Source organism: Erpetoichthys calabaricus, chromosome 5, assembly GCF_900747795.2.
Source record: "Erpetoichthys calabaricus chromosome 5, fErpCal1.3, whole genome shotgun sequence".
Classification (NCBI taxonomy): domain Eukaryota; kingdom Metazoa; phylum Chordata; class Cladistia; order Polypteriformes; family Polypteridae; genus Erpetoichthys; species Erpetoichthys calabaricus.
In genome coordinates this window covers 10,874,581-10,901,165 of record NC_041398.2, presented here as the reverse complement: position 1 = coordinate 10,901,165, position 26,585 = coordinate 10,874,581, and the positions used below count along the sequence as shown (strand labels likewise).

General features: G+C 40.6%; 2 protein-coding genes and 1 long non-coding RNA gene across 4 annotated transcripts in view; 1 reads left to right on the top strand and 2 right to left on the bottom strand.

Annotated features, from left to right (window-relative positions):
- The window catches only part of LOC127527837 (tripartite motif-containing protein 16-like), a 108,344-nt gene that overhangs the window by 31,037 nt on the left and 50,722 nt on the right, over nucleotides 1-26,585 (bottom strand). The window contains exons 4-5 of the mRNA XM_051927938.1: nucleotides 6,241-6,400; nucleotides 3,572-3,637 (exon numbers count right to left, since the gene is read on the bottom strand). Coding sequence (XP_051783898.1) covers nucleotides 3,572-3,637; nucleotides 6,241-6,400 — 226 coding nt within the window. The remainder of the gene's footprint in view (nucleotides 1-3,571; nucleotides 3,638-6,240; nucleotides 6,401-26,585) is intronic.
- LOC127527860 (uncharacterized) overlaps nucleotides 1-26,585 on the top strand; it is a 55,768-nt gene that overhangs the window by 4,415 nt on the left and 24,768 nt on the right. Inside the window, exon 2 of one of the 2 annotated variants that reach the window (XR_007935018.1) lies at nucleotides 214-319. This is a non-coding gene — a long non-coding RNA (uncharacterized LOC127527860). Of the gene's footprint in view, nucleotides 1-213; nucleotides 327-26,585 lie in introns of both variants that reach the window. The other variant, XR_007935019.1, reaches the window with a different exon arrangement.
- LOC114643410 (E3 ubiquitin/ISG15 ligase TRIM25-like) lies at nucleotides 7,478-23,864 on the bottom strand. The gene is made up of 3 exons (XM_051927993.1): nucleotides 23,235-23,864; nucleotides 13,651-13,746; nucleotides 7,478-7,684 (listed from the first exon to the last, which is right to left on the bottom strand). Exons 1-3 carry the CDS (start codon nucleotides 23,826-23,828, stop codon nucleotides 7,598-7,600), a joined length of 777 nt encoding a protein of 258 aa, XP_051783953.1. The 5' UTR covers nucleotides 23,829-23,864; the 3' UTR covers nucleotides 7,478-7,597.

The window sequence follows — 26,585 nt, the reverse complement described above, 5'->3', positions numbered from 1 at the left end:
ATTTGTGAAGTCGAGAACTCAAAGCAAAGTGTCTGCTCTGTGGAGTAACTAACAGAGGGGCAGACAATGTCTGTTCAGAGGCCAGCACTCCTGTCACTTCCGTCACTCTGTGCTCCTAAATAGTCACTGGAATGAGGCTCTGGATACTGAGACAGGCATGTGGTCCTTCTGGAGCAGCACTACTGAAAGGCGCTATATAGACTGACTTAACAGGTGACATTCAGTGACACTCAGAGGACACAGCAGTTGGGGTGTCAGCCTGAAGGACATGTGGCTGTGAATCAACAGTGACCCCTGCTGGTCAGACTGGTATTTGTAGGTCTGAGGTGTCACCACCACTCACTATGAAACACACACCTGATTCGCTACTCAGACCCAATAATAATGGAGACCCTGACAGCCGCACTCGCCCCTCATTCTCATCCACAAATTCACTCACAGAGGTGCTGCCCCCCCCCACCTATAGTGTAAAATTAATTTTGAACCCAAACTGCAAACACAAAGACACCTGAGTGTGTGGGGACATCAAGTGACCGGTGGAGGGTACTGGTCATTGGTCACATGGTGTCAGATGGCTGATTGTTACACTACAGTTTAAATGAATCCAAAACCCTGGATAGAGGGGCTCAGTGAAGGAGGTGTTGAACCTGTGCAGGAGGGTCATTGTGTGTGAGACGCTATAAAATGACAGAGAGCCAGCAGGCCAGTCCAGATACACACCTATTCTGGGGCTGTAGGGGGCACTGATTAGAGTCTGTTGGTTATTGTGAAGCACAAAATACTGGGAATGATAACAATGCAAACAATAGGACTTGTCGTTGTATCCAACGATGCACTCTTTGCCTCCTTTCCTGCTCAGTCCTTTATATGCGACTCCAATCATCACGTTGTCTCCACTGCACTCCACCTCCCAGTAACAGCGAGTCCCAGTCACAGCCTCTCTGCACAGAACTTGAGACCAGCACTCAAATCTGTCAGGATGATCAGGATATTCAGTCACTGTCCCCTCACGTGTCACCTTCTTGTTCCCTTCAGACAGACGGAGGTATCTGTTTGCCATGTTGATGTCCAGTGTGAGGGGACAGAAGTCTGAAAGGAGAGAAAAAAACGAGTGAAGAAATCTGGGAGTGTGTAACGGGACTGCTGAGAGGTGGAAACACCAGAGCATGTGTTTAGCAACTGCAAAAAGACACAAGATGTGTGGAATGAGGTGTTAAAGGAATGGAAAGAGAGGACAGGAAAAGAGGGGATGACAAAAGAAGGAGTGTTGTATGGTTAGAAGAGAAGGAGTTAAATGTAAAAATGACAATAAGGGAATGGAAAATGATCAAAATAATAAAATAAAATATGTGGTGGTGGAGGAATGAACTGGTGAGTCGTAACAGGAAAATAACAATACAGACATTGTACAGAAATGTGAAAAGGAAGAAGTGGAAGAAAGGAGGATTAATGAAGGACAAGGAAACAAATATCCTTAAAAAAGTAAAGACCTCAAAAATAGAATTAAAGGTGGGGATAAAAAGGGGGGGGGGGGGATAAAAAGTGTCACGGTGGTGAAATGGTGACGGGTGACAGTGAATTAGCAATGTGGCCAGACTGTGTGTGTGTGCTCAAAGCTAAGAGACTGAATAGAAAAAGGAAATGAAGTGAAAGGGGACAAGAAAATAGTGTTAGTGGTAAGTAATGGAATTTAGACAACGTAAAAAACAAAAATAACAACAGACAACAAAGAGAAAGGCAGGCAAGTCAGTCATCTGAAAGTCATCTGAGTCGTCAGAAATGATAAGAAACAACAGAAGGTCATCACTGAGGTCAAAGGTCTAATGGACTGTCCACACTGACCGCTGGCTTTATTAAATGACATGTTTTATTGTCACAGTCCACCTCTTAAATTTAAAATCAATCCACTGTCACACTTCACAACCACATCAGTTATTTGTGTAAAAGCTGCAATCAGTATTTACTATCTATCTATCTATCTATCTATCTATCTATCTATCTATCTATCTATCTATCTATCTATCTATCTATCTATCTATCTATCTATCTATCTATCTATCTATCTATCTATCTATCTATCTATCTATCTATCTATCTATCTATCTATCTATCTATTATATAGTGCCTTTTCCATCTGTCATTGTCTCTCTCTTTCTTTCTTTCCTGTGTTTCCTGTCATCTCTTTTTATTATTTGACTGTCATTCTTCTCCAAGGTGACTCCCATCATCTCAGATTCCATTGTTTCCTTTTCTTTTCTTCATCCAATCAGAGCCCAGACAGGTGAAGTGACTTGCTGAGGTCACACAGTGGTGTCAGTAGTGGGATTTGAACCCACAACCTCAGGGTTTCAACTCCAAAGTCTTCACCACCACACCACACTGCATTTTCTCCTCCATTTAAACTCTCCTTCTGTTCAGTCGGAGGTCAGCTTTACTCTGCTGGTCTCGTCAGGGAGGTGGGCTACAGTTCCATGGACCACAAAACATCTTGAGAATATTAGCAGCTGTGCTCACTGGAACATGAAGCTCTGTGGAGGTGGTCTTGTAGTCTTCACCTTTACCACCCTTAGCTGTGACCTTCATCATCTCCTCCTCTTCTCTTGGCCTCGTTCAGTGTGAGGCACACAAGGACACAACACAGCAGAGTGAGGACTTGACTGAGTGACTGAAGACCCCGGTGACACTCATTAGAGGAATCAGTCAGCTTGAGATGTCACGACAGTCCAGTGGGATCTTTGAACTTCTAAGGACCCCCAATAATTTTCTGTCTGCCATTTTCATTTGTTTTAATGTTTTAAATTTGTGAAAGGGCGTCACGGTGGTTCAGTGGGTGGTGCTGCTGCCTCGCAGTTAGGAGACCTGGGTTCGCTTCTCGGGTCCTCCCTGCGTCGAGTTTGCATGTTTGTCCCGTGTCTGCGTGGCTTTCCTCCCACAATCCAAAGACATGCATTTTAGGTAGATTGGCGATTCTAAATTGTGTGTGTGTGTGTAGTGTGTGTGTGTGTGTGTTTGTTTGCGAGTGCGTGCCCTGCTGTGGGCTGGTGCCCTGCCCGGGGTTTGTTTCCTGCATTGCACCCTGTGTTGGCTGGGATTGGCTCCAGCAGACCCCCTTGACCGTGTAGATAGGATATAGTGGGATGGATAATGGATGGATGAAATTTGTGAAGTCGAGAAGCAAAGTGTCTGCTCTGTGGAGTAAAGAATGGAGGATGACGAGGACTTTTGTCAGCTTTAACTTATTTCACATACAATTGTGCTTCATTTTTAAACTAATACTGTGTCTGTATGTACAGTCGTGTGATAAAGTAAGTGCACCCCATGACGTGGATTTTATTTTTTTCTTTTCCATTTTGAACATTTCTGACACATCAAGACTCGGGTTTAACAGACGGCTTTGGTGATTCACTGCCTGAGTCTCTCTATCCCATAATGCACCAGTCACAGGACCCCCATCACTCTCAGCCCCTCAGTCACACAACACTCAGACTTTCATATCCTAAGCCTGTCCTGCTCTATTAAAACTTCAATGATTTTTATTGTGATGATCCATTCAGTCAAAGCACAAACTCACATTTTAAAAAGTCGTCTCTGCTCTGAGGTTCAGGAGGCTGGAGGGTGAAAACTGGAGCTTCATGATCTGAAAATCAAAAGAAAAGAGAAGAAGAATGGAAACTGTGAAGATGGCATTGTGGGATCTGAGTTTAGTTCTTAAACACGTATTACAAATGTAGAGGAGTTCAAATAAAACATTTATAAAATATACAAGGGCTGGCAAATTAGGCCAAATATCGATATGAATATTCATATTAATAATAAATATACAGGGAGTCAGAGAGTATTGAGACCCCCTCACTTTCTGCACACTTTTCCGTGTTGTTGATTTCATTTTAAATGGATTAATGTGCCTTTGTGCTCATCAGTCTACACTCAGTAACCATAATGACAAAGTGAGCGCAGGTCTTCAGAAAGGTCTGCACATTTATTACAAATCAAAACTGAAACGTCTCCTTCCTAGAAGTATTCAGACACTTCATTCAGGTCTTTGTGGAAACCTCTTAAAGTTTTGTACTCCAGTAATTGGCCAGTTGATCTCATTCTTCCTGACAGATCCTCTCAAACTCCATTAGATTTCAAGGTAAATGTCTATGAACTGCCATCTTCAGGTCTCTCCTGTTCTGTGGGGTTTCAGTCTGGTCACTCAATGACAGTCAGACTTGTCACAAAGCCACTCCAGAGTTGTCTTGGCTGTTGTCATTGATCCATCACCCAGTCTGAGGTCATTGGTTTTCTTTAAGGTCCTCTCTGTATTTGACTGCACTTCTCCTCCCATCAATTCTGACCTGTCACTTTGTCCCCATAGCCTGATGCTGTCACCACCATCTTCACTGTAGAGATGGCATTAGGCGGGTGGTGAGCAGTGCCTGGTCCTCTCCAGACATCCTACTTGGTCTTCTGTCTAAAGAGTTCAATGTTTGTCTCATCAGATCATTGAATCTTTCCCTTGATGCTCTCAGGCTGCCATTTGTCTTTTACTCGAAAGTATCTTCTGCCTGGCCACTCCGTCATAAACACTTGATTTGTGGAGCGCTACTGAGATGTCCGTTCCTCCTACAGTTTCTCTCATCTCAGCAGAGGAATTCTGAAGTTCTGTTGTAGTGACTTTTAGGTTTTTGGTCTCCTCCCTGGCCAATGCCTTTCCTTCCCAGTTACTCAGACTGGCAATCTCTAGACAGTGTCCTGGTGGCTCCAAACTTCTTCCATTTCCCAATTCTTGAGGCCACAGTGATGCTGGGAACACTCAGAGCTTTACAAATGGCTTTATCACTTTGTGCTGCTCTATTCCTCACCATAATATGATCAAGGAGGTCTACAGAGGGTCCCTTCAACCCAATGGCTTGGTTTTTGTCCTGACATACAATGTCATAAATCTACTGTATTTTATACATATTGACAAGCAGGTACAGTTGGGGACATCTTCAGAGCTCCATCTAGTTAAGAAATCCCACCCTGAGTCAAGAGGGTGCTGCTCCTTCTAATGTCATCACTTCAGTGAGTTCGCAAGCCACAAGACGAGTGACGTCACTTCCCCATCCCGCTAATTAAGCTCCGCCTCTTCTGTGACACCACTATAAAATGTCACCAGAAGTGGGTGTTCATTACAGATCTGTGACTGAGGAAGACGGAGCTCCGACTTACAAGTGACTTTAACTTGACAGCCTTTGATTGCAGCAGACGTCATCATTGTGCTCCGTCTTTGTGCTTTTTATTTCATCTTCATCATTAAACGGGGTATTTCAGGGTGGTACCCCAACTCTTTGTGCCCACTCTCTCTGCTTATTTTCACAATTCACACATACAGTATATGTCTATTATGGTGGACGGCCAGGATGGACCCTGTGCCCTTGTCTACTTGACCTTAGTTTGTGTTTAAACAAATCGCTGTCTTTTTGTGTAAATGTACGTAATTCATAATTTATAAAGTGTGTTTTACTCTGAGGCTGCACTCACTGAAATGTTCAGGTGGTCCTCAAGTAGTCAGAGTTCTGACACAGTCCTCCCATTTGCTTATCTTCACCATGAAAATAAATCAAATAAAATGCTTTTGGTCTGTAAAATCCTTTTAAATGTTGGTGGGAGACACAACTTCTGAGCAAACAACAGCAGGAATATAAAACACGAGAGCCCAGGGGGAGCACAGCTGAAAATGGATGAACGTGAACTTTTAACGTGGACTCCATCCAGCAGAATGTAATGGACAGTGAAGACATCAGGAGCAGATTGAGATGTTCTGATATTATAAAGCACTGACGCTGAGCTCAATTTGATTCCATTAACGTCTTCTCTGTTCTCAAATAAACAACTCATTTGTGCACTGAGCCGGCTTAGCCATTTAAAACACATTTCTGTTCATTAATCTTAAGGTGAGCAAAGCAAAGGAAATAAAAAGAATCTCAAAGTTAAGTGAAAAAAGGACTTTCTATGAGAGTATTTGGAATAAGTATAAGGAGTATAACATTTCAAGTTAAAATTCTAAACATTTGATTAAGAACAACTGATTATTTAGAGAGTTTGTTATCACTCGGCTAATGACTGTGAAAGGCGCTATATAGTAAAAAATAATAAACAGCAAAGGATGGCAGATAAATGTTAAAGAGCAGGCCTTCTTCTGTGTCCTCTTATTGTCACTCTGGTCCTCCTAATGGACTTCAATAACAAACACAATGTCACCAGATGCTGTACCTGATGGAGTCCTTGTCATGATGACCCACTGGCTGATCTTCTGCAGAGTCTTTGTCAGACCTGACAGCTCCTTTCTCAGGTCCTCAGAGGAGAAATCAGCAGTGACAGTGAAGCTCAGCGAGTCTCCATCAGCAGGAAGGACACAGCGAGATGAGAAAGTCTGAATCAGGAGAGAAGAGGGGACGAGATTTCAGAAAGGAGACATTAAAAAGTAAGTAATGCTGATTAGATGGGGCTCTTCTGAATCAATGATCAGTGAGGTGGGCAGTCAGCGTCAGTTTAGATTGTGAGAACGCCTGTCATTGCACTTGTTAGTTATTTATGAGAGAATATCTCATGGAGTGTAGTGGAGATTATCAACCTTAACTATCAATGAGCTTTTCACACAGGACTCCATGAGAGGAGAGTCAAGATAAAGGGACTGAGGGGGCAGGTGGGTCCATAATTGACTTGGCACACAAAACAAGGCATTGGGCTTTTTATGGTTCTGAGACAACTTAATAAAATTAAATGTAAAGACTAACACATGTAGGGAGAAACCTCTTCAATATGATTATACAATTGAAGGTCTGCATCTCAGAAGTGTGACTTGTGTGGAAATCCTGGGAGCCTTTGTGTCTTCATCATCATCATCATCATCACATCATCATCATCATCATCATCATCATCATCATCATCAACCATACAAAAGAGAGAAAACTACGGCAAGCTGAGTTATATAGCGACCAACAGTGGAGTGTAAATCAAGAACAGAATCTCCATAATGTCTGTGAAACACAAGCAACATCAGGACTATTGTGTGGAGTGTGAGAGAAAAACACAGAAGAAAGATGAGAGATGAGAGACGAGACTGGACTGTGGGGTCTGAGCTGTGAGGAAATGTTGAAGGATTTGAATCTCATCAGTTTAAGGATGGAGACATCAGGAGGTAGCCTGGCAGAAGAGTTGTCACCATCCTTTATTAAATGTCATCTTTTACACGTTATAAAAAATTCACTTTTTCACACAGACAGTAAATAACTTTGAGATATTTGTAAAAGGAATATTTGAAATGTTAAGGAAATTTGAAAAGATGATTCTTGTTGGGCTGAACGGCCTGTTCTTGTCATGCTGTACAAACTCCTTAGATCTTTTAAATATCACACTAAATGTTTTCACGTCCCACACACCCCATTCTGATCAGACACCCTGTGATGTGTCACTGTCACCTGCAAGAAGTGGAGATCGTCCTTGGTCTCTGAAAGCTCATTCAGGTTAGCTTCTCTCCTCTTCAGCTCTTCAATCTCCTTCTTCAGTTGCTCCATGACTCCTTCAGCCTTCTCCATTTCTGTCTTTTCTTGTTCTCTGATCCTCTCAGTCAGTTTCCTGTGGGCTTCCTTTCATTGCACTGTGTCAGAGCAGAAAAGCTCTTCTCATTTTCTTCCACCTCTCTTACCACAGACATCTAAAAAATAGGATAAAGATTAAGAATTGAGTCACCTGATAAGAATCACCAATCATGAGGCACATTTGTTGTTATTTTGATGTTGTGAAGGACAGTTGGAATTGGCTGGCGTGATTGTTGGAACTTTATTTGCAGAAGGAAGGTCAATTGCAGACTGCCACCCAGACAATATGTTCCCTCCATTATGCAGAGTAACTTCATCACTCTGGTTATGCTTCTATTAAGGAAACTGCAGGACTTCATGAGATATGCAGTCATGAAAGGCTTCCTTGTGAAGGATTTTGACAGCCATTAGCAGGAGCTGCTGGGGACACCTCCACTGTCTTGTGAGGACTCCATTTGACATAGTTTGTATCAAACTCTGCCTTTAAAAATGTCATCTCCTGCTCAGCCTGAGGTTAGGAGTGGAGTAGGATAACACACACCAGGAATAAAGAAGAAGAAGAAGAAGAAGAAGAAGAAGAAGAAGAAGAAGAAGAAGAAGAAGAAGAAGAAGAAGAAGAAGAAGAAGAAGAAGAAGAAGAAGAAGAAGAAGAAGAAGAAGAAGAAGAAGAAGAAGAAGAAGAAGTATCTGTAAAGAGGAATTAACTTGTGTGTTAGAAGGTAACTGTGTTAAAATAAAAGTATTTCTGGTCCAGAGTCTTGTGTTTATTAGTTGTATTCTAGTTTGGGGTGTGAGACGTCACCATGTCAGACCTGTGAGATGGAGATATTTAACAAGAGGGTCTAGGTGTTGGTCAAGGGTCTTCAGAATTCCTTTAGTTTCATGAACTCTTTGCATATTTACCTTATTCCATTTCCTTTTCATTGTAAAGCTCAGAGTTGTGAGTCTTTATTTCCATGTTTGATGTATTTCTACTTCATTTAGGAACTTTGCATTATTACTAATTGTTATGTTGTATAAAATCTGTACATTTTGGTTTAATTTTCTATTATATTTTGTTCAAGACAAGACAACAGATAAACTACATTTAGGATAAAAAGGCATATCCTCTTCCCTTACACCTCACTTTTATAACAGTTGTTCACAGCTTAGTGCTACTTTGGTATTACGGCCTGGGAAAGGAAGACTGAGCCAAAACCTTAGGTTATTGATATGGATATTTGGGACAACAATATGGTTTACAGCCTGGGAAAGATGGACATGAGGCAGTATCAAAGAACTTTATTATCTGGGAAAAGATAGATTAAAGAGTTTGAGCAAAATTCATCAATTATAGTGACATCCAGCCAATCAGGTGCATGTGTTGTGAAACCACGGCATGACATTTCATAATAAATATGCCTCATTTGAAAGCAATGTCAGGAGAAGAGAAAATAGCAACGAACACATCACTGGTCGTCAGAAAAGCATCATGAACATCAATTGCTAAATCAAACGCCACTCTGGGACATTCATCCTTGTCATCTGTAACTTTTTCGTAAGCTTTTTCTAAAGATTTTATATATTCAGACTTTCCTATCAGTACCTATTTTCTAGTATTCTTTGTTCTAGTGGTATTATTATTATTCTTGTAATAAATACCATGCTGCTTATAACTTTCTGTGCTTTGTCTTAATCTCTAGAGTGATTGAAGTAATAAGTTAGATTTCTTTGAGCACCTGGAGCAGCCACGGACATTTGCCATTATATCTGTGCTGCGAGGTTTATAAGGCTGAGAGTGAGGAGCTCCACTCAACAGTAGAGACAGTATAAGAAGAAGTTATTCTTGGCTGATAAATGGCCAATAGTCAAGAGTGCCGAGTCTTTGTATGTTTAAATGTATTCTTGTAGACAAAAAGTAATATTTAGGTCTGAGATATCACTAAAACTTTGTATGTTGTTGGTGCCGATAATAAGTAAGTCTCTTGAAGTGCTGAGAGACAGGCCGTGTTATACCTAAAGCACTTGTGTGGTTTAAAGTGCTAGAGGTTAATCAGTGTGTGTGTGTCATTCATGGGGCACTGTTGTGGTTAGGGTCTGTGTGTGTGTGTATTGCTATGTGTGTCTGTGTTCATCTTAAAGTGAAACAGTAGACCAACCCGATAACGAACTTGACGAGAACACTTACCCTTGAGAAAACACGTAAAGGGTAAGTAGGGGGAAATACCACAATAATACACTAATGAATTTGATATTGTAACTATGGCTCATACTTGTATGATAACACCAGGTGGGGTGTTCTACATGGGATGTAAATGTGAGGTAAAAGGTGCCTGCTGTTCAGGATCACCAACCCCAATGCTGGAGGTGTTCTGCTGGTTTTAGAACTTTGCACATTTGGACAGTGGTTCACCAGACTCTGTGATAGAAAGTGAGGATGAGAAGACGTAAATGGTCACCTCCTAACCAGCTACTAGAATGAGCAAGAAATGATAATGTGGGATTTATTATTAGTGAATTTAGATGAAGCTTTAAACCAAATACCGAGAGTCTCATAGGGTGTTTTGCCTTTTGGTACACATGTGGAAAACCTCAATGGTTGGGTGGATAGGCTCCTGGCTGGAGTAGGGAAGGAAGGATCCAGTTGTCATTGTCACGTGTGTCCAGTTCTAAGTGAACAATTATGAGAGTTAGGATCAGACCACCAGTACTGCAGGAAAATTTAAAGACTGGTAAAAAGCTGAGGAGCAGTAGTGACAAAGTGATTAGAAGTTCAGCCTATGCCACACATGATAGATAGATAGATAGATAGATAGATAGATAGATAGATAGATAGATAGATAGATAGATAGATAGATAGATAGATAGATAGATAGATAGATAGATAGATAGATAGATAGATAGATAGATAGATAGATAGATAGATAGATAGATAGATAGATAGATAGATAGATAGATAGATAGATAGATAGATAGATAGATAGATAGATAGATAGATAATGGCCCTCATAGAATCTTTATATAATTAAAGATGTATTCTTCATAAAGTTGTATTTCAAATACACAGACACTCTTTTGACCCAAACAAGTCAATCCAAAACAAACAAAGTTTCCAAACAGAATCCCAAGACAGTTGTTGAAAAACAAAGCACAGCCTTACAAATCCAGAAAATCACAAAAGCATAAGGCACAGCTAAAAGAACACAAGAACTTGACAAACTCACAGAGCACATTCACAATGAAACTGTGGGAGACCCTCTGAGTTTATAGGGTGGAAGGGAAGCTCCTGGTGGTGACAGGCAGATGGTCCACCTCTTGGTGAGCCACACACAAACCATATGAAACATAACAAATAAATAAACAAAAAAGACATGAAACAAGACTATGAACAACATCTAGTGGAAGGAATCCTGGCTGATAATGTCACAGTCATCATGAGTGTAGAGAGGGGATTTCATGTGTCAGTAATAAGCAGGAATTCTAGGAGAAAACAACAAAAGCAGAGAAGTGTAGAAACATAAACCGAAGTGAAGGTTGGTCTGTGAGATTGGCTCTACTTCATTTGTACTTCTTCAGCTGTCACCTCTGCGTCTGGATTGGACTACACAGTGTTGAGTGACACATTGTGCCCGCCTACATTCTTTGTACTAAAGACACACCCCACTGGTCTGGACCGGCTGTGTTTAGTACTTTAGTACACTCAATGGTGTTGGTCTGTTTAATGTGAGCCTGTGTTTAATAAATTAGGTTGGATATGTTTGGTCTGTCTGGGCACAGAAATGTGTGTGATGAGTTCTGTGTCTGCTGGATGAGAACTTTCACATAAATGGAACCTGGCAGAACTGGGCATTGGAGAGTGTGCTACCATAGACAGTCTGCCAGGTCAATACAGGGTCAGAGCTACACTAGTGATCACAATGGAAGCCAATTTGGGGTTTCTGCCAATTAACCAAACAGAAATGTGAGGAGGTGGTGGAAGATCTGGAATAACTGGAAGATACCCACTGAGATACTGGAAAAAGGGGTAAACTCCACATGGAAAGTGAATAGAGGACAGTGGATCTGAGAATCAGCAGATGCCACAACTGGACAACCATACTGTCCTTTGTGATAAAATATTAAAGCTAAAGTAAAATGTTTGGAGGTGTATGTTATGTAAAGTCTGCACTCAGTCAAATAGTGGAGACCCTTAATTTGTGGAGACTAATAAAACAGAGAAATACCAGAATGAACATAAGAAAACCATTACTATCTCCAGAAAAAATCAAGAATATTCCATCTCTCCAAATGAGGCATTTTAAAGGAAAGACAGGCTCTGCAATCAGAACAAAACCTCTTGATAACAAAAGAACCTGAACAACTCATCTTTAAATCACAACATCATTACGGTGAACATGGAGAGAAGGCTAATAAGATTTTAGCTCAACAATCAACAAGCAAGAAGTTTGCAACACAATAACAGAAATTACCAGCACAATTGAAGATAAAGTAATGAAGCCTAAAAATATAAGTCACACATTGAGCAAGTACTGTAATTCTTTATATTCTACTCAATTTAAAGAAGACGAGACACAATCTGAGGAGTTCTTTGGTGTAATGCAAATACAACAACAACTTACTGACAAGAAACTGGACAAACCTCTGAAACTCTCAGAACTTCTGGATGCTGTAAACTCACTCCAAAGTGGGAAAACAACAGGCCCTGATGGCAACCAGTGGAATTTTATAAAGACGTTTTCAACTAAGTTAGCTCCACCATTATTAGCAAAGTTCACAGAAGCTACAGACAACAAAAATCTACCCAAAAAACCTACCCAATTTTCCACAACTCCCATCCATTTCCTTTCCAGAAGAAATCCTGATCAGTCCTGAGGAGTGAGACAGCATCTCAGCAACATATGAAGACATTTCAAAGAATCTCCCCTTTAAGGGTCCTAGGATACAATGAGAAAAGGACTCTTTAATGAATATCTCAGAAAAGGAGTGGAAGTCAGTCCTGCATGGAATACACTCCAGCTCCATATGTGTGAAGTATTCAACCATCTGACTTCGACTCTTTCATGGATCACATTTATCTCATTTAAAATTGGGCAAGAATCCAACCTGCGAGTGTGGCAATCGAGCTCCAGCCCCACAGGGCCACATGTTTTGGGAGGACAACAAAGTAACATCATTTAGGGCCAAAATATTTGAATGTTTTATCAGACAGCCGTGGGGTCACAATCACTCCTAACTCACTAACAGCTGTGGTTGGTGGCCTACTAGAGGGGCCTAAAGTGGAGGAGAACACATTGACTGTAACTGCGTTTACCACATTGTGAGCTCGTGGACTTGTCCGGCTGAACTTGAAGACCCCCAGCCCACCTGTGATAAGTCACTGGGTCACTGCTGTTTGACATTAAAAAAAACAAATTCTCACATAAAAGATCTGTCCAAAACCTTTATTAAATATGGCAAGATCTAATTAATAAAACTTTAAAATAAGCATCGGTAGCAGGGGAAAAGGAAATTCTGCCTTTCTAGTTATTTATTTATTTATTTTTGTAAATTATCAGGAATTTTGTCCCAGCTCTCAGCTCTTCTCTCTTTTTCTAGGTTGCAGTGTGAATCCTGTTTGGTAGTTTTTTATTTTTTGCATTTTTTTTTTGTTTGTTTAGATTTCTGTTTTAACTTTCTAATTTTTTTTAATTATTTTTTGTTTTGACATTGAAAGTCATTTATTGTATAAGTTGAACTTGATTGTATGCAATGCTATTTTAAAAAAAAAAACAACTTAGACCATTAATGGACGTTGTGCCCGCTGATCTAATTCAGAACATCAGTGTTGACCTTCAGTGTGAGTTTCTGTTAGTAGAGTTAAGTCCCCTTTAAGCAGCTGATGGAATATCAGAGGACTTTAGGGTGATGCTGTCTGAGTCTCCACCGAGTAACACCTGGGATTCTGTCAACAGTTAAAGGCCATGAAGGACACCACACAACGTCTTCTCTAACTCTACCTTCTCGTGTCCCTACTCATCATCACCAGTGAAGCTCTGCTGCTCTTCAAGTTCTCATTTATTTCTCCACTCTTTGATATGAAGTGTTGTCTTCATATTCCACTCACCTTCATGTCCTCCATCGCCCTCCTCATCTCCTTCAGTGTCTTCTCTCTCTTCAGAAGTCTCCTCTTGATGTCACTCAATGTCGCCCCCAACTGTTTCTGTTTGGACACACAAGAGGACACGCGTGGTCAGATCAGAATTCACGTTCACTTTGTGATTTCTTTTTCTTTTTCTGACTCCTGATATTTTCACAACATATTTGTTTGACATTTCATGATACAACTTAGATTTGATTTAACAAACAGGAATGACAATAAAGATTAAAAGAAAGGTTTAATTTAATTGATGTAAGATTGAGTTTGGGCTTGTAGAGTGCATCACATACAGAAGACAGTTTGAAGGCACACCGGTGTGTGAGTTAGTTCTTGACATTTAGAAGACATCACATCTACAAACTGGGAAATGTGAAGTTCACACAACACTAAAAATAATAAAAACAAACTGGAGTGTAAAGTAAAGAAACTGGTGAAAGGCCAGGAGGACTTAAACACGTCATGTCAGTAATTATAGGATCTACAAGGCCATTTGATATCCTGAGTCAGACATGTGAGGACGTTGTCTGCCGTTGTCATTTTCTGGAGTCAAGTAAGATACCGAAATACACAAACAATTCTGTTGAATCAGGAAGAAGGCAACTTAAAGGAATTCTAAAACTTATAAATTATATTTTTTGTATGTTTATTACCTCAGGTGTTTTGTTTAGGTAACGGATTATTATTTGTAATTAAACTTGTGAGCTCCTTCCCCTGCTCACTTCACTCGCCCACCTTCAGGTTTGGTTCATGTGGTGCTTCAAACATTTAAAAGCCTGTACAGCACCTGTCCTTTTGTCTCACTGCCTTGTCTCTCTTCTCCCCCAGTCATCCTCTGATCCTGTGGGGGTCCCGCTCCCGAGGCGCGCCCCTATGAACAGGAAGATTTTCTATTCTTCTAATTGAGAGACAGAACTGTCCCCTCTAACTACACACTGAGCTCAATTCACTCCTGAAAGAGACTTATGTTTGTTTGAAGTGTCTGAATAACGTTTGTCTCTAAAATCTCCGGTGTATCTGTGCCACTCTGTGACCCAAGCGTGACCGCGTACGTGGATTTCACTTTCACCAAACCACAAATCTTTTAATTCTCGTGGAGAGGCCTCTTCATTGGGAAGAAACACTACTTTACCGTGATGGCAACACCAATTAGACAATCTACAAGTCTCTGACTTAAAGTTTCAGTCCAAACAATATATTCAATCTCTTTCGCTGTTCTGTTATTTCACTGAGTAATAATTTCTGTTTGTTTGTGCGAATGCGATCTTTACTATCATTTTTTGTAGACTTTCGAAATGGCCAAAGTCTCCATCTTGTGGATCTTGCTTCTGTCTCTCTGGGCTTCCAACACGTCTCTTCAGAAAGATCACGTCTCGTCTTTTATAATGAAGAGATGTTTATTATGTTTGTGTGTTTTGGTTTCACCAGAGCCTTAAAGACCACCCAGCCATCCCTGTTAAGGGGTCAGCTCAGAGATGTGCAGGTGGGTGAGCCTGTGGTGTCCTGATGATGGACTATCTGTCAGGCAGACTCAAGGACTGTGTGAGCAACACTGGAGCAGCACAAGGAACAGGCCTGTCTGCTTTACTCTTCACTCTGTGCACCTCACACTGGAAAGAACACAATTTCTCTTTAATTATATATCCAAAAATCTCCCAAGGAGTGTCTCAGTGGGCTTTAACAGGCCGTGTTTATGAGAGCCCCCCACTCCAGATGCCCTAAGAAGAGAGGAAAAACAAGAAAATCGAGGTTGAATACACACACAAGAGAGCCAATGTGCCAAAGCCCCAGTCCACCTAAACGGTATGTCTTTCGATTGTAGGAGGAAACCCACATGAAGACAATGAGAACATGCAAACTCAACCAGGGACAAGTCACAGTCGAAAAATAAAATGTATCTATACATATTAATAAAAGGCAAAGCCCTCACTGACTGACTGACTGACTTACTGACTGACTGACTGACTGACTGACTGGCTGACTGACTGACTGACTGACTGACTGACTCATCACTAAGTCTCCAACTTCCCGTGTAGGTGGAAGGCTGAAATTTGGCAGGCTCATTCCTTACAGCTTACTTACAAAAGTTAGGCAGGTTTCATTTCGAAATTCTACGCGTAATGGTCATAACTGGAACCTGTTTTTTGTCCATATACTCTAATGGAGCAGGCGGAGTCACGTATCACGTCATCACGCCTCCTACGTAATCACGTGAACTAAAAACAAGGAAGAGATTTACAGCACGAGTCAAACGCGGGAACGAAGGTAAATGACGTTAATTTTTGAGTGTCTTTTAATACTGTGTAAGCATACATATTAACACATGTGCAATTAAACGTGTGCATTTACGGGGTGATTTCTCAGGCTTAAAAGCTCGCCTTTTATTAAAAAGGTAAATGCAAACTGTTTTCATTCTGAAGGGCACAAACCACGTTAGATTTCAGACGTTAAACGCGCAAAAATGTTGGTACACCAGATAAATAAGCGCAACATATTATCAGTTGTATTGTATGCTTACAATACATATAGAAATGTGTTAATCGTTAACTAATATTATGGGATGGTGTTTTTCGACTCGCGCCTTGATTTAAACGATTGCATTTCTTGGTGGGTTTGCGTAGCTTATTGTCAATATCTTTACACCTCTTTTTAAGACTTAATTTAAAAAGGTTTTCTTTTCTTCTTAATTAAAATTTAAAAGTAATACTTCACCGCTGCGAAGCCCCTCTAGCGCTGATGTCCGAGGTTCGATTACCGTAAGTGAGTGCAGTGAGTGTGTACGCCTGATGAGCCAAGAATAAGGGGGAAAGACGTGTCGCGTACTCTTTGCATTATTTGACAGTAAACTATTTTCAACCATTCTATGATCTGCTTCTCACAACTGAAGGCACCGTGGCTGATGTTACCTCACTTGCTGGCCAACCATAAGCGTTACCTGGTAGGTAACCAGCCACTCACTTCACTCCCTTACGGGAATCGAACCTCGGACGTCAGCGCTACAGGCGAAGCCCCTAAAATTGCGCCACGGCGTGTGGTTTGTTTATTTGACAACATGTAGATCGGGGTAATTACATTCACGGCATTCGTAGTCTGATTCACAATCTGATTGTATGGGTGGTTACCTACCAGGTAACACTTATAGTTGGCCAACAAGTCAGCTCGAAGTGATCACTCGAGTGAAGGCAGCTTCACAAAAAAACAGATCCTTAACAAACTGTTATTAGTATATTTTCCCTCAATTTAAAAAGGTTTTCTTTTCTTCTTAATAAAAATTTAAAACCGGTATGTCGCCAGTGCGAAGCGCGTGGATTTGACCGTCTGACACATACAGACATATTCATGAGTGCAGGTACTTCGGAAAGAAAGCACCGTGTAAACCTAAAGTTTAAATTAAGTTCATAGACCTACAAAATGTTGCCATTCATTTGAGGCAAGATTGCTTGACTCCTGTACAACTATACGTTGCATTCTCAAGAGTGTGCTTGCACGGCTTCGGATATAGATATATATATATATATATATATATATATATATATATATATATATATATATATATATATATATATATATATATGTATGTCTATATATAAATATGTAAGCTTATAAGTACTGCCTTACTTCTCTTTAAGAAAGGAAGATGTAATGATACTTGATTTAAACGATTCCATGTCTTGGTGGGTTTGCTTAGCTTATTGTCAATATCTTTACACCTTTTTGACTTATTGACTGAAACGGGCTTTCACGAAAAAAGATAGGGCTTTGCTACAGGATACACCCTCCACAAGTTAAGCAAGTAAAAATAAAATATATATTTCTGTTTTATTTAAACCTTTTAAGTTTGTATGCATAGCCCCATTTGGCTGTTTTAGTTTTGTTTTTCTTTCTTCAGTAATATTTAATCTCCTTAAAGAAAAAGAACATATCCATTTTACTTTTTTTGTTTCTCTTTAGTAATATTTTAGTGTAGAAGGATAACCAGTATTTAAACCTTTTATGTTACTTTATACATTTATTTTACACAATGTTGAAAAATTAATAAGAAAGCTACATATTTTGGCAGCTGCTGCTTTAATTTTCAATGAAATGAAAAAAGCTCTCCAAGAGAAAATGACAATGAAGAAGAAACAGTTTGCACTATCTAAAAAGGAGAAACCCTCATTTATAAAAGTTTGCTGCAGATGACTTAACTGAAAATAAATGAATAGTTCCTATGTGTATAATACATATTTATCTATTTGACTTATGCCTTTATTCCAGCAACTTGCAACATCTGAGGTACAATTTGTGACATTACTTTTGTTTTTTCCAGCACAGGCAGGTGAAGTGAATTCCTCAGGGTCACACAGTGGTGTCAGTACCAGGATTTGAACTGACAAGCTCCGGGTTTGCTGAAATATTACTGAAGAAAGAAAAAAAACGAAAACGGGCAAATAGGGCTATGCATACAGATGTCCATCCATCCATTATCCAACCCGCTATATCCTAAATACAGGAGCCAATAAGTAGATATGTATATATACAGTATATATATATATATATATATATATATATATATATATATATATATATATATATATATATATATATGTGTGTGTGTGTGTGTGTGAATGTATGTGTGTATATATGTATGTCTATTTTTATATATATATATATATATATATATATATATATATATATATATATATATATATATATATATACATATATACAGTAATCCCTCCTCATACATTATACCCTCCTCTATTGCGGGGGTTGCGTTCCAGAGCCACCCGCGAAATAAGAAAATCCGCGAAGTAGAAACCATATGTTTATATGGTTATTTTTATATTGTCATGCTTGGGTCACAGATTTGCACAGAAACACAGGAGGTTGTAGAGAGACAGGAACGTTATTCAAACACTGCAAACAAACATTTGTCTCTTTTTCAAAAGTTTAAACTGTGCTCCATGACAAGACAGAGATGACAGTTCTGTCTCACAATTAAAAGAATGCAAACATATCTTCCTCTTCAAAGGAGTGCGTGTCAGGAGCACAGAATGTTACATAGATAGAGAAAACAATCTCTAGCAAACAAATCAATAGGGCTGTTTGGCTTTTAAGTATGCGAAGCACCGCGGCACAAAGCTGTTGAAGGCGGCAGCTCACACCCCCTCCATCAGGAGCAGGGAGAGAGAGAGAGAGAGAGAGAGAGAGAGAGAGAGAGAGACAGAGTTTGTTTTTCAGTAAAAAATCAATACGTGCCCTTCGAGCTTTTAAGTATGCGAAGCACTGTGCAGCATGTCGTTTCAGGAAGCAGCTGCACAAAAGATAGCAACGTGAAGATAATCTTTCAGCATTTTTAGACAAGCGTCCGTATCATCTAGGTGTGCGAACAGCCCCCCTGCTCAATCCCCCTACGTCAGGATCAGAAAAAGTCAGCGCAAGAGAGAGAGAGAGAGAGAGAAAAGTAAGCTGGGTAGCTTCTCTGCCAATAGCGTCCCTTGTATGAAATCAACTGGGCAAACCAACTGAGGAAGCATGTACCAGAAATTAAAAGACCCATTGTCTGCAGAAATCCGCGAACCAGCAAAAAATCCGCGATATATATTTAAATATGCTTACATATAAAATCCGCGATGGAGTGAAGCCGCGAAAGGCGAAGCGCGATATAGCGAGGGATCACTGTATGTAGATATGTAAATTTGTATATGTATATATATATGTATATGTGGATGTGTATATGTATATATATGTATATGTAGATATGTGTATATGTAGATATGTATATATATGTATATATTTTTATGTATATATATGGTTACATAACCTCTTTAACACACTACTTCTCTGCTGCGAAGCGCGGGTATTTTGCTAGTTTCTAATATAAGGACAACTGAAGATGTACGTATTCAAGTGTATACAGACAGACGACATCAGCAGACAACACCACACATGAGTCTGTGTTACTTTAGTTGGTTCTTTCTCTTGCACTTATAGGAAAGGAAAATAACTTGTGATTTTATTTCTTATAATTTTTATCCAAAACATTTCCCAGTAAACATCATTTATTCAGAAGCAGCTTTTAAATGTACTCGTCTCAGTTCTGCTTAAGTTCTTAGTTACTTATTAAGTTTCTAGAGTCAGCACTGTGATGGCAGTTTGGTTTTCCTCACAGGTTGCCTGCACTCCCTTACAGCTCCTCTGTGTGTGTGAGACGCTGCTCTGAACTGATTCAAGTCCACTTTAGTTTTCTTACTGAATTTATGAAGAGACCCTCACAACAGCTACAGCCTTCTCCTTCACACAGTTACGGTGATGTCAACTCCCAGAATTCACCCCCTGGCTTTATCTTAACTACCGAGTCACAGTCAGAAGTCCTCAAACTCCGAGCAGGTGAACTCCTGACTTGGTTTATGGTCACTCAGGTGGAGGTGATGCTTTGTCCAGATTGTTGTGTCCATGGAGAGCTTCCTCTGTCACACATTTAAGAACATTCAGTTGGCTTTGTCTTTCTTCTAACAGATTCTTTTCTCTCTCTTGGCCTTTTCTACTTGTGACTGTGAGTTGTACTTCAGTTTAAAGTCTTTGAGGTTTCACACTTACTGGTTATCTTTTAGAGACAAACAAATGTACAACTGCTGGTTGATGTCCTCCTTTAGTAATTCTACAGATTTTATTGGTGGTCTCTCTTACTTGTGCACCTTGCGTTCCTTTATCAAGTCAGAACTGAATGAGACCTCCACGTTCAACTCCATTACAGGGGTCTTCAGCACTTACTGTCTCGCACTACATTACAATTTGGAGCAGAAGAGATCATTGAGCCTTAGTGATGACCACAATAAGGGTCTTACTACAGGGCAGAAGCTAATCCAGGGGCAGAGATCAGAGTTCTAGTGCCTACAAAGGGTTATAAAGGACGGAGTGGACTTGCTGCTGTGGGTGTCTTGGATAAACAGAAATCCAACCTTTGTACTGCTAATTCCTGCTAAGTGTTGTCCATCAAGTTGAGTTTTGGCTCCTTCTTCATTCACAAAGTGATAAAGAGTCAAACACTGAGACATCGCTGGGTGTCATTTGCTGTGGTTGATCAGACTGATCAGATGACACCCAAAACTGTCGAGGAGAGTCCTGGTGAAGTGACCTGACATCTGAGCTGAAGGTACGAGTCAATAAAAGAGGGGCAGGCGGTGGCAGCTTAAGAAAAAGACTTCTGACCAAGCAGTGCCAGTCTGTCCTACAATTACATGTCTGCTTTCAGGGACATCTGAAGAACTGATTTATGTCTGTCTATCTATCTATCTATCTATCTATCTATCTATCTATCTATCTATCTATCTATCTATCTATCTATCTATCTATCTATCTATCTATCTATCTATCTATCTATCTATCTATCTATCTATCTATCTATCTATCTATCTATCTATCTATCTATCTATCTATCTATCTATCTATCTATCTATCTGTAAATCAATCCAAATCAAGTGATAGCCAAACAACAGAAAACATAAAGAGATCAAAAATTAGATGGTGATATTAGTGACCTGATTCATATTAAACTGACAAATATCAGGCCACATCATAGACTTCATTGTTGTTTGAGATGTTGGTTTCTAAACGTGTGTTCACCTGTGAGCCGAGCTCTTTTAATATTCCAGTGAGGACTCAGCCACATTTGTGTCACTGACTGAGACAAGGCAGAGCTGATGTGACACTAGTCCTTTATTTGAAGAAACACCAAATGGTGGACTGAAGTTAAATGTCTTTATCTGAGCTTACTGTACATTGAGGTTGTGTAGTAGTGATGGGGGATTTGAAATTGGCTTAGATGGTCAGACTTACACTTCTAGTAAGTTCTTTACACACCTGCTGGACATGTTAGGGTTTTACCAAATATGAAAGCTCAGAGTCTTTGTCATAATCATACATTAGGTGGGATTATCACTCAGGGGTTTGACATTCAAAATGTCCTTACTGCTCCACTAAATAACATGATGTCTAATCACTAATGAAGAGCCTGATGAGTTATATCATTAAAAACAGAAAATCTACACAGGAATAGTATATTGACATTTCTGAGCTGAACTTATTGTAAGAATCGTAGACTTAACTCTGGAGTACAATACAGACTGACATGTGACAATAATGTGTCTCTTAAACAGCCCTGAGATCAGCCAAATGCAAACTCGGATTCTTTAAAAATGGACAAACACCACAAAGCCCACGTGACGCTCGCACCCCTGCCAGTGGACATTTCTAGACAGCAGGCTATAGTTGGCCTCCCACTGCCTTAGAAACTCAAAAGAGAAACTGATCAGAGCAGAAAGAAACTCAGCTGGCTGTGAGGAGAGAACTCAGTTGTTTGTGGGCCATCTTGGGGATCTCATCCTGAGCTGTTTCATGACTTGCACCAGTCTCACCAGGATGGACTCCAGCAGCCAATGCTCTGAACTCGAAACATCAGGTTTATAAGGTCCAGTAAAACCTCGATTATCAGTCAGGGGTCAGGACCGAGGCTGTGACGGATAAGAGAAAAGACGAATAGCAGAGCAGCTACTTTAAAAATGACATACAGTAGATTAGTTTAGCGAACAGTCGTTAAAAAACTGTATTAGCAAAATGAATTAATTTATTTAATATTGTAATGACCAGCATAATAAGCAAATACAACTCAGAGGTCCAGGAAGTGTTCTATGTTTTACGTGGAGTCTTCGTTCCCTCACAAGCGGTGTCCTGTCTTATACTCCGTTATTTGGTTACAGAGCTCACCTCCTAAACAATCACAGAAAGCTTTCCCTACCGATCAGTTGATCTCCTGCCACTCTCGTTGTGTCTTTTTGATACCACAAACACTCCTGCTTATTGTCTCCTGACTGCCTGCTCCACACCTTCACTTCTCTCCTCACTTCTCCTGTCCGCCCCTCACAGAACAGAAGCCCCTCAGCCAGTCCCATCACTTACAGCTTTCCGCCCTTTCTGCCCCATAGAGAGCATCACAAGCTGCCTGCACACCACAATATATTAACACAACCTGATATAACAGAATATATAAAGAAAATGACAATGCAGAAGACCATTAACATTAATACAGAATAACGTTACCGTCACTGGTTACCATTTTCAACACATTTTTCAATTATTTCAGCATCCCGCTTTCTATCGTTCACTGTTGGCCTTCCTACTCCGTCATTGAAGCAATACTTGAAGAGCTGTTGCTGTTTCGTAAACGTTTAATAAGTTCAAACAGCACACACATATGTTGATAGGCCATAACAATGTATAGTAGTTTATTTTAATTATAACAAAAGAGAAAAGCTACAAACCGCTATTAAAGCTGAAGGTACGTAACGGACACTGGGATTTCTGTTGTTCCAATGTGCAGAACTCGCAGTAGTAATCGGGAGACGCTGGCGTGCACAAGGTTGGATTTTTGTTATTTAGTCCTGACAGTTAATCAAGTGACAGATAATCGAGTTTTACTGGAGATGAAGAGATTTCTCTGTCACATTAAATGTACAAATTCCTTCACTCAAAGTTATTGAAACAGTTTACATTAAACACTAAACATCACTCACCTGCTTTTCTTCTCTTTCTGTCTCCAGTTCGACCATTTTATGCCCATTATGTCCAGTCACCACACACATCATGCAGATACAGGAATCATCAGTTTTACAGAATATCTCCAGACTTTTCTGATGTTTCTCACAGAGTTTCTCCTTCAGATTTCTATCAGGATCTACCAGCTTGTGGTGCTTCAGGGCGTCTCCTTCATAGTGAGGCTTCAGGTGAGTCTGACAGTAGGAGGCCGGGCAGGTGAGACAGGACTTCACCGCTCTGAACTTCTTACCAGTACAGAAGTCACACTCCACGTCTCCAGGGCCAGCATAATTCTGAGGAGGAGGAGTAGGAGGAAGAGGAGGACTGATTGTTGTCTTCTTTAATTTCTTGATAACTTCATTCAGCAGAGTGTTTCTGTTCAGCTCAGGCCTGGTGGTGAAGGTGTGTCTGCACTGAGGACAGCTGCAGTCTTGGCTCTGATCCCAGCAGTCCATGAGGCATTTTAGACAGAAACTGTGACCACAGGGGATAGCGACAGGGTCAGCCAGGGTGTCCAGACACACCGAGCAGGTGAACTCGTCTTGTAATCCACACAGCTCGGCTTCAGCCATCGTCAGTCTGAGGAGAGGCAGGCAGAGAGAATCAGTCAGAGGAACAAGGAAGTGACTTGTGAAGAAACCAAAGTGAAAGTTAGTCTGAGCTCAGTATGGAGGAGGAGGAGGAGGAGGAGGAGGAGGAGGAGATTTAAAGAGACAGCTGAGAGCTCACAGAGAGAACATCTGAGGAGACACTGAGGGTGAACACTTAATGTGAGACAGGAGCTCAGAGAGTGAAGACCACAAAGTGACAGAAAAGATGACCTGTCACACGGGGTCTGCTAAAGTGTCATTCACATCAGTATTTCTTATTCATTTATTACACACTGAAGTGCACATCAGACTACACATTAGTCGACTTTATTAAACAAATTGTCCATCCCATAATAAGGTTCTTGTCTCCTGCTTATCTATAACTAGCAAAATACCCGCGCTTCGCAGCGGCAAAGTACTGCTTTAAAATTTTTATTAAGAAGAAAAGTAAACCTTTTTAAACTGAGGGTAAATGTTCCAATAATTATTTGTTAAGGATCTCTTTGTATACCACGTTGTCAGTTCGCCCCTCCGGTTGTAATATGACCAAGATGTGCGCTGAGCTTACTCTTGAGCATGTAACGTATAGTTGGCCATGTGAAAAGCAATCTGGCCTCAAATCAATGCCAACCTTTTGTAGGGTCTGTCCCTGAGACTTATTAATTGTCATTGTGAAGCAGAGCCTTACTGGAAATTGGAGGCGTTTGAATTGAAATGGGAGATCAGAGGGTAAAATGGGGATGCGAGGAATAAAAACTCTCTCCCCTGAGCCACCGGCAGTAAAAATAGTTGCCTCAATCAGGATCTTTTGCAGACATGTGCCATTAGAAAGTTTCATGGCTGTAAGTTTCTCAGTAACATTATTGGTGCCCCACCTTTAAAATTAGATTATGCTCAGGAGTGCCTGGAGGATTCAGAGTGTGGAGAAACTCTACCAGATGGTGCACCGCATCTTCCACTTCTACAACTCAATCTACAGACTGATATGTTTTCGGTTGTGAAGGTAGTTCTTGAAGTAAAATGTGGTTTATAGTCGTAGTCATGTCATTTCTTGGTGTCAGGATAGCTCTCTCCCTCAGTCATGACACGTCGCTTTCAGGGAGATTTCTTACATTGGGGTAAACATTTTGAAGAAGGCTTTGAAAGGTATTCACAAGGAGACAGAGATTTGTAGGAATATTTATTTTATAATTTTCTTGAATGAAGGTGCCATCACCTATACTCATAGTCTAAAATACCTACACAATAACTATAATCGTAAGAAACGAACAACTAAACAGCACAGAAGTCGCTGCAGTTATCAGCAGGGAGACGTGAATACTGTGGAAAAGCAAGGAAGGGAATTAAGAGATCGGAGCGACGGATGGCCTTATATAGGCAGGCAGCTAACTACGTGGGAGGCGTGGGGATGGGGGACCCAATGCTGCCTCACACGGCGAACGAGCTGCAGGCTATGGATGTATATATGTACATAAATAGGATTCAGTTAGCGTTGGGAACCTAATAACAAAATTTCTTGAAGATAAGTAACAAAGACCATTGGAAAGTTCAATATGGCGGGCAGCAGTGGCATTATACCACCAAAATAAGTACGTACATCGGTTTCACTTAGCGCACTGGAGCCGCCCACCAAATTTCGTGAAGACGGGGCCATAAATAAGACAATTTAACATGGCGGACATTGTAGACCATTATGACAAGTTACGCATAGAATTTCGAAATGAAACCTGCTTAACTTTTGTAAGTAAGGTGTAAGGAATGAGCCTGCCAAATTTCAGCCTTCTACCTACACAGGAAGTTGGAGAGTTAGTGATGAGTGAGTCAGTGAGGGTTTTGCCTTTTATTAGTATAGATAAATGTTTGTGTTTTTCTTTGTCCATGCCAGGAATTTATAATATTATTCAATAAAGACCCCAACTGAAGCCCACTCAGTTTAAGAAACACAATAATATGATACATTAATAAACAGAAGGATAATAGAAATATGAAAACATCTTAAAAACTGATAACAGAAAGACATAAAGACAGACAGACAGACACACAGACAGACAGACAGACACACACACACACACGTAACACACAGCAGGCGCTCGCCGCTCTCAGCTCCTTCACAGTTTTTTAGATTTTCTTGGTTATTCAAGTCGTTTTATCTCAGGATTTGTGAGACTTAATCAAGTCTGTTGAACAGGCTCATCTACTCCTGCACCCTACGATTAACACACACAGATCCGAGTCACACAATTGGGTATAAGTGATGCCCTGATGCCAGTCCCTCTGTAATAGCCCCCCTCAGACTCATTTCACTTAACTACATAAGAGTGACCCCTCCAGCCTGTCACTTCTCAGTGACACACACTGGGACTCGCTGTCACCAGCACTAACAAATGTACAGTTGTCTCTGTGACATATGAAGGCTCGTATAACATTTGGTTTTATGCCAGTTTCAAACCAAGGGGGTCTTACTTCTGCCACCCTTGCTCTTCTGTAGCCAGCAGACACACCACATGCACTTCAGATCAGGTCATCTCCCTCAACCTAAGCATTTTCAGGCCTGGCCAGTACTTGGATTGGAGTCCATCTAGGAAAAGCTTGGGTGTCTGCAGGAAGAGGTGTTGGTGAGGCCAATAGGGGGCTTACCCGGTGGTCTGAAAGTGGATCCCAATGCCCCAGTGCAGTGACGAGGACACTGTGCTGTATAAATGTTGCTGTCCTTCAGATGAGACATAAAACTGAAGTCCT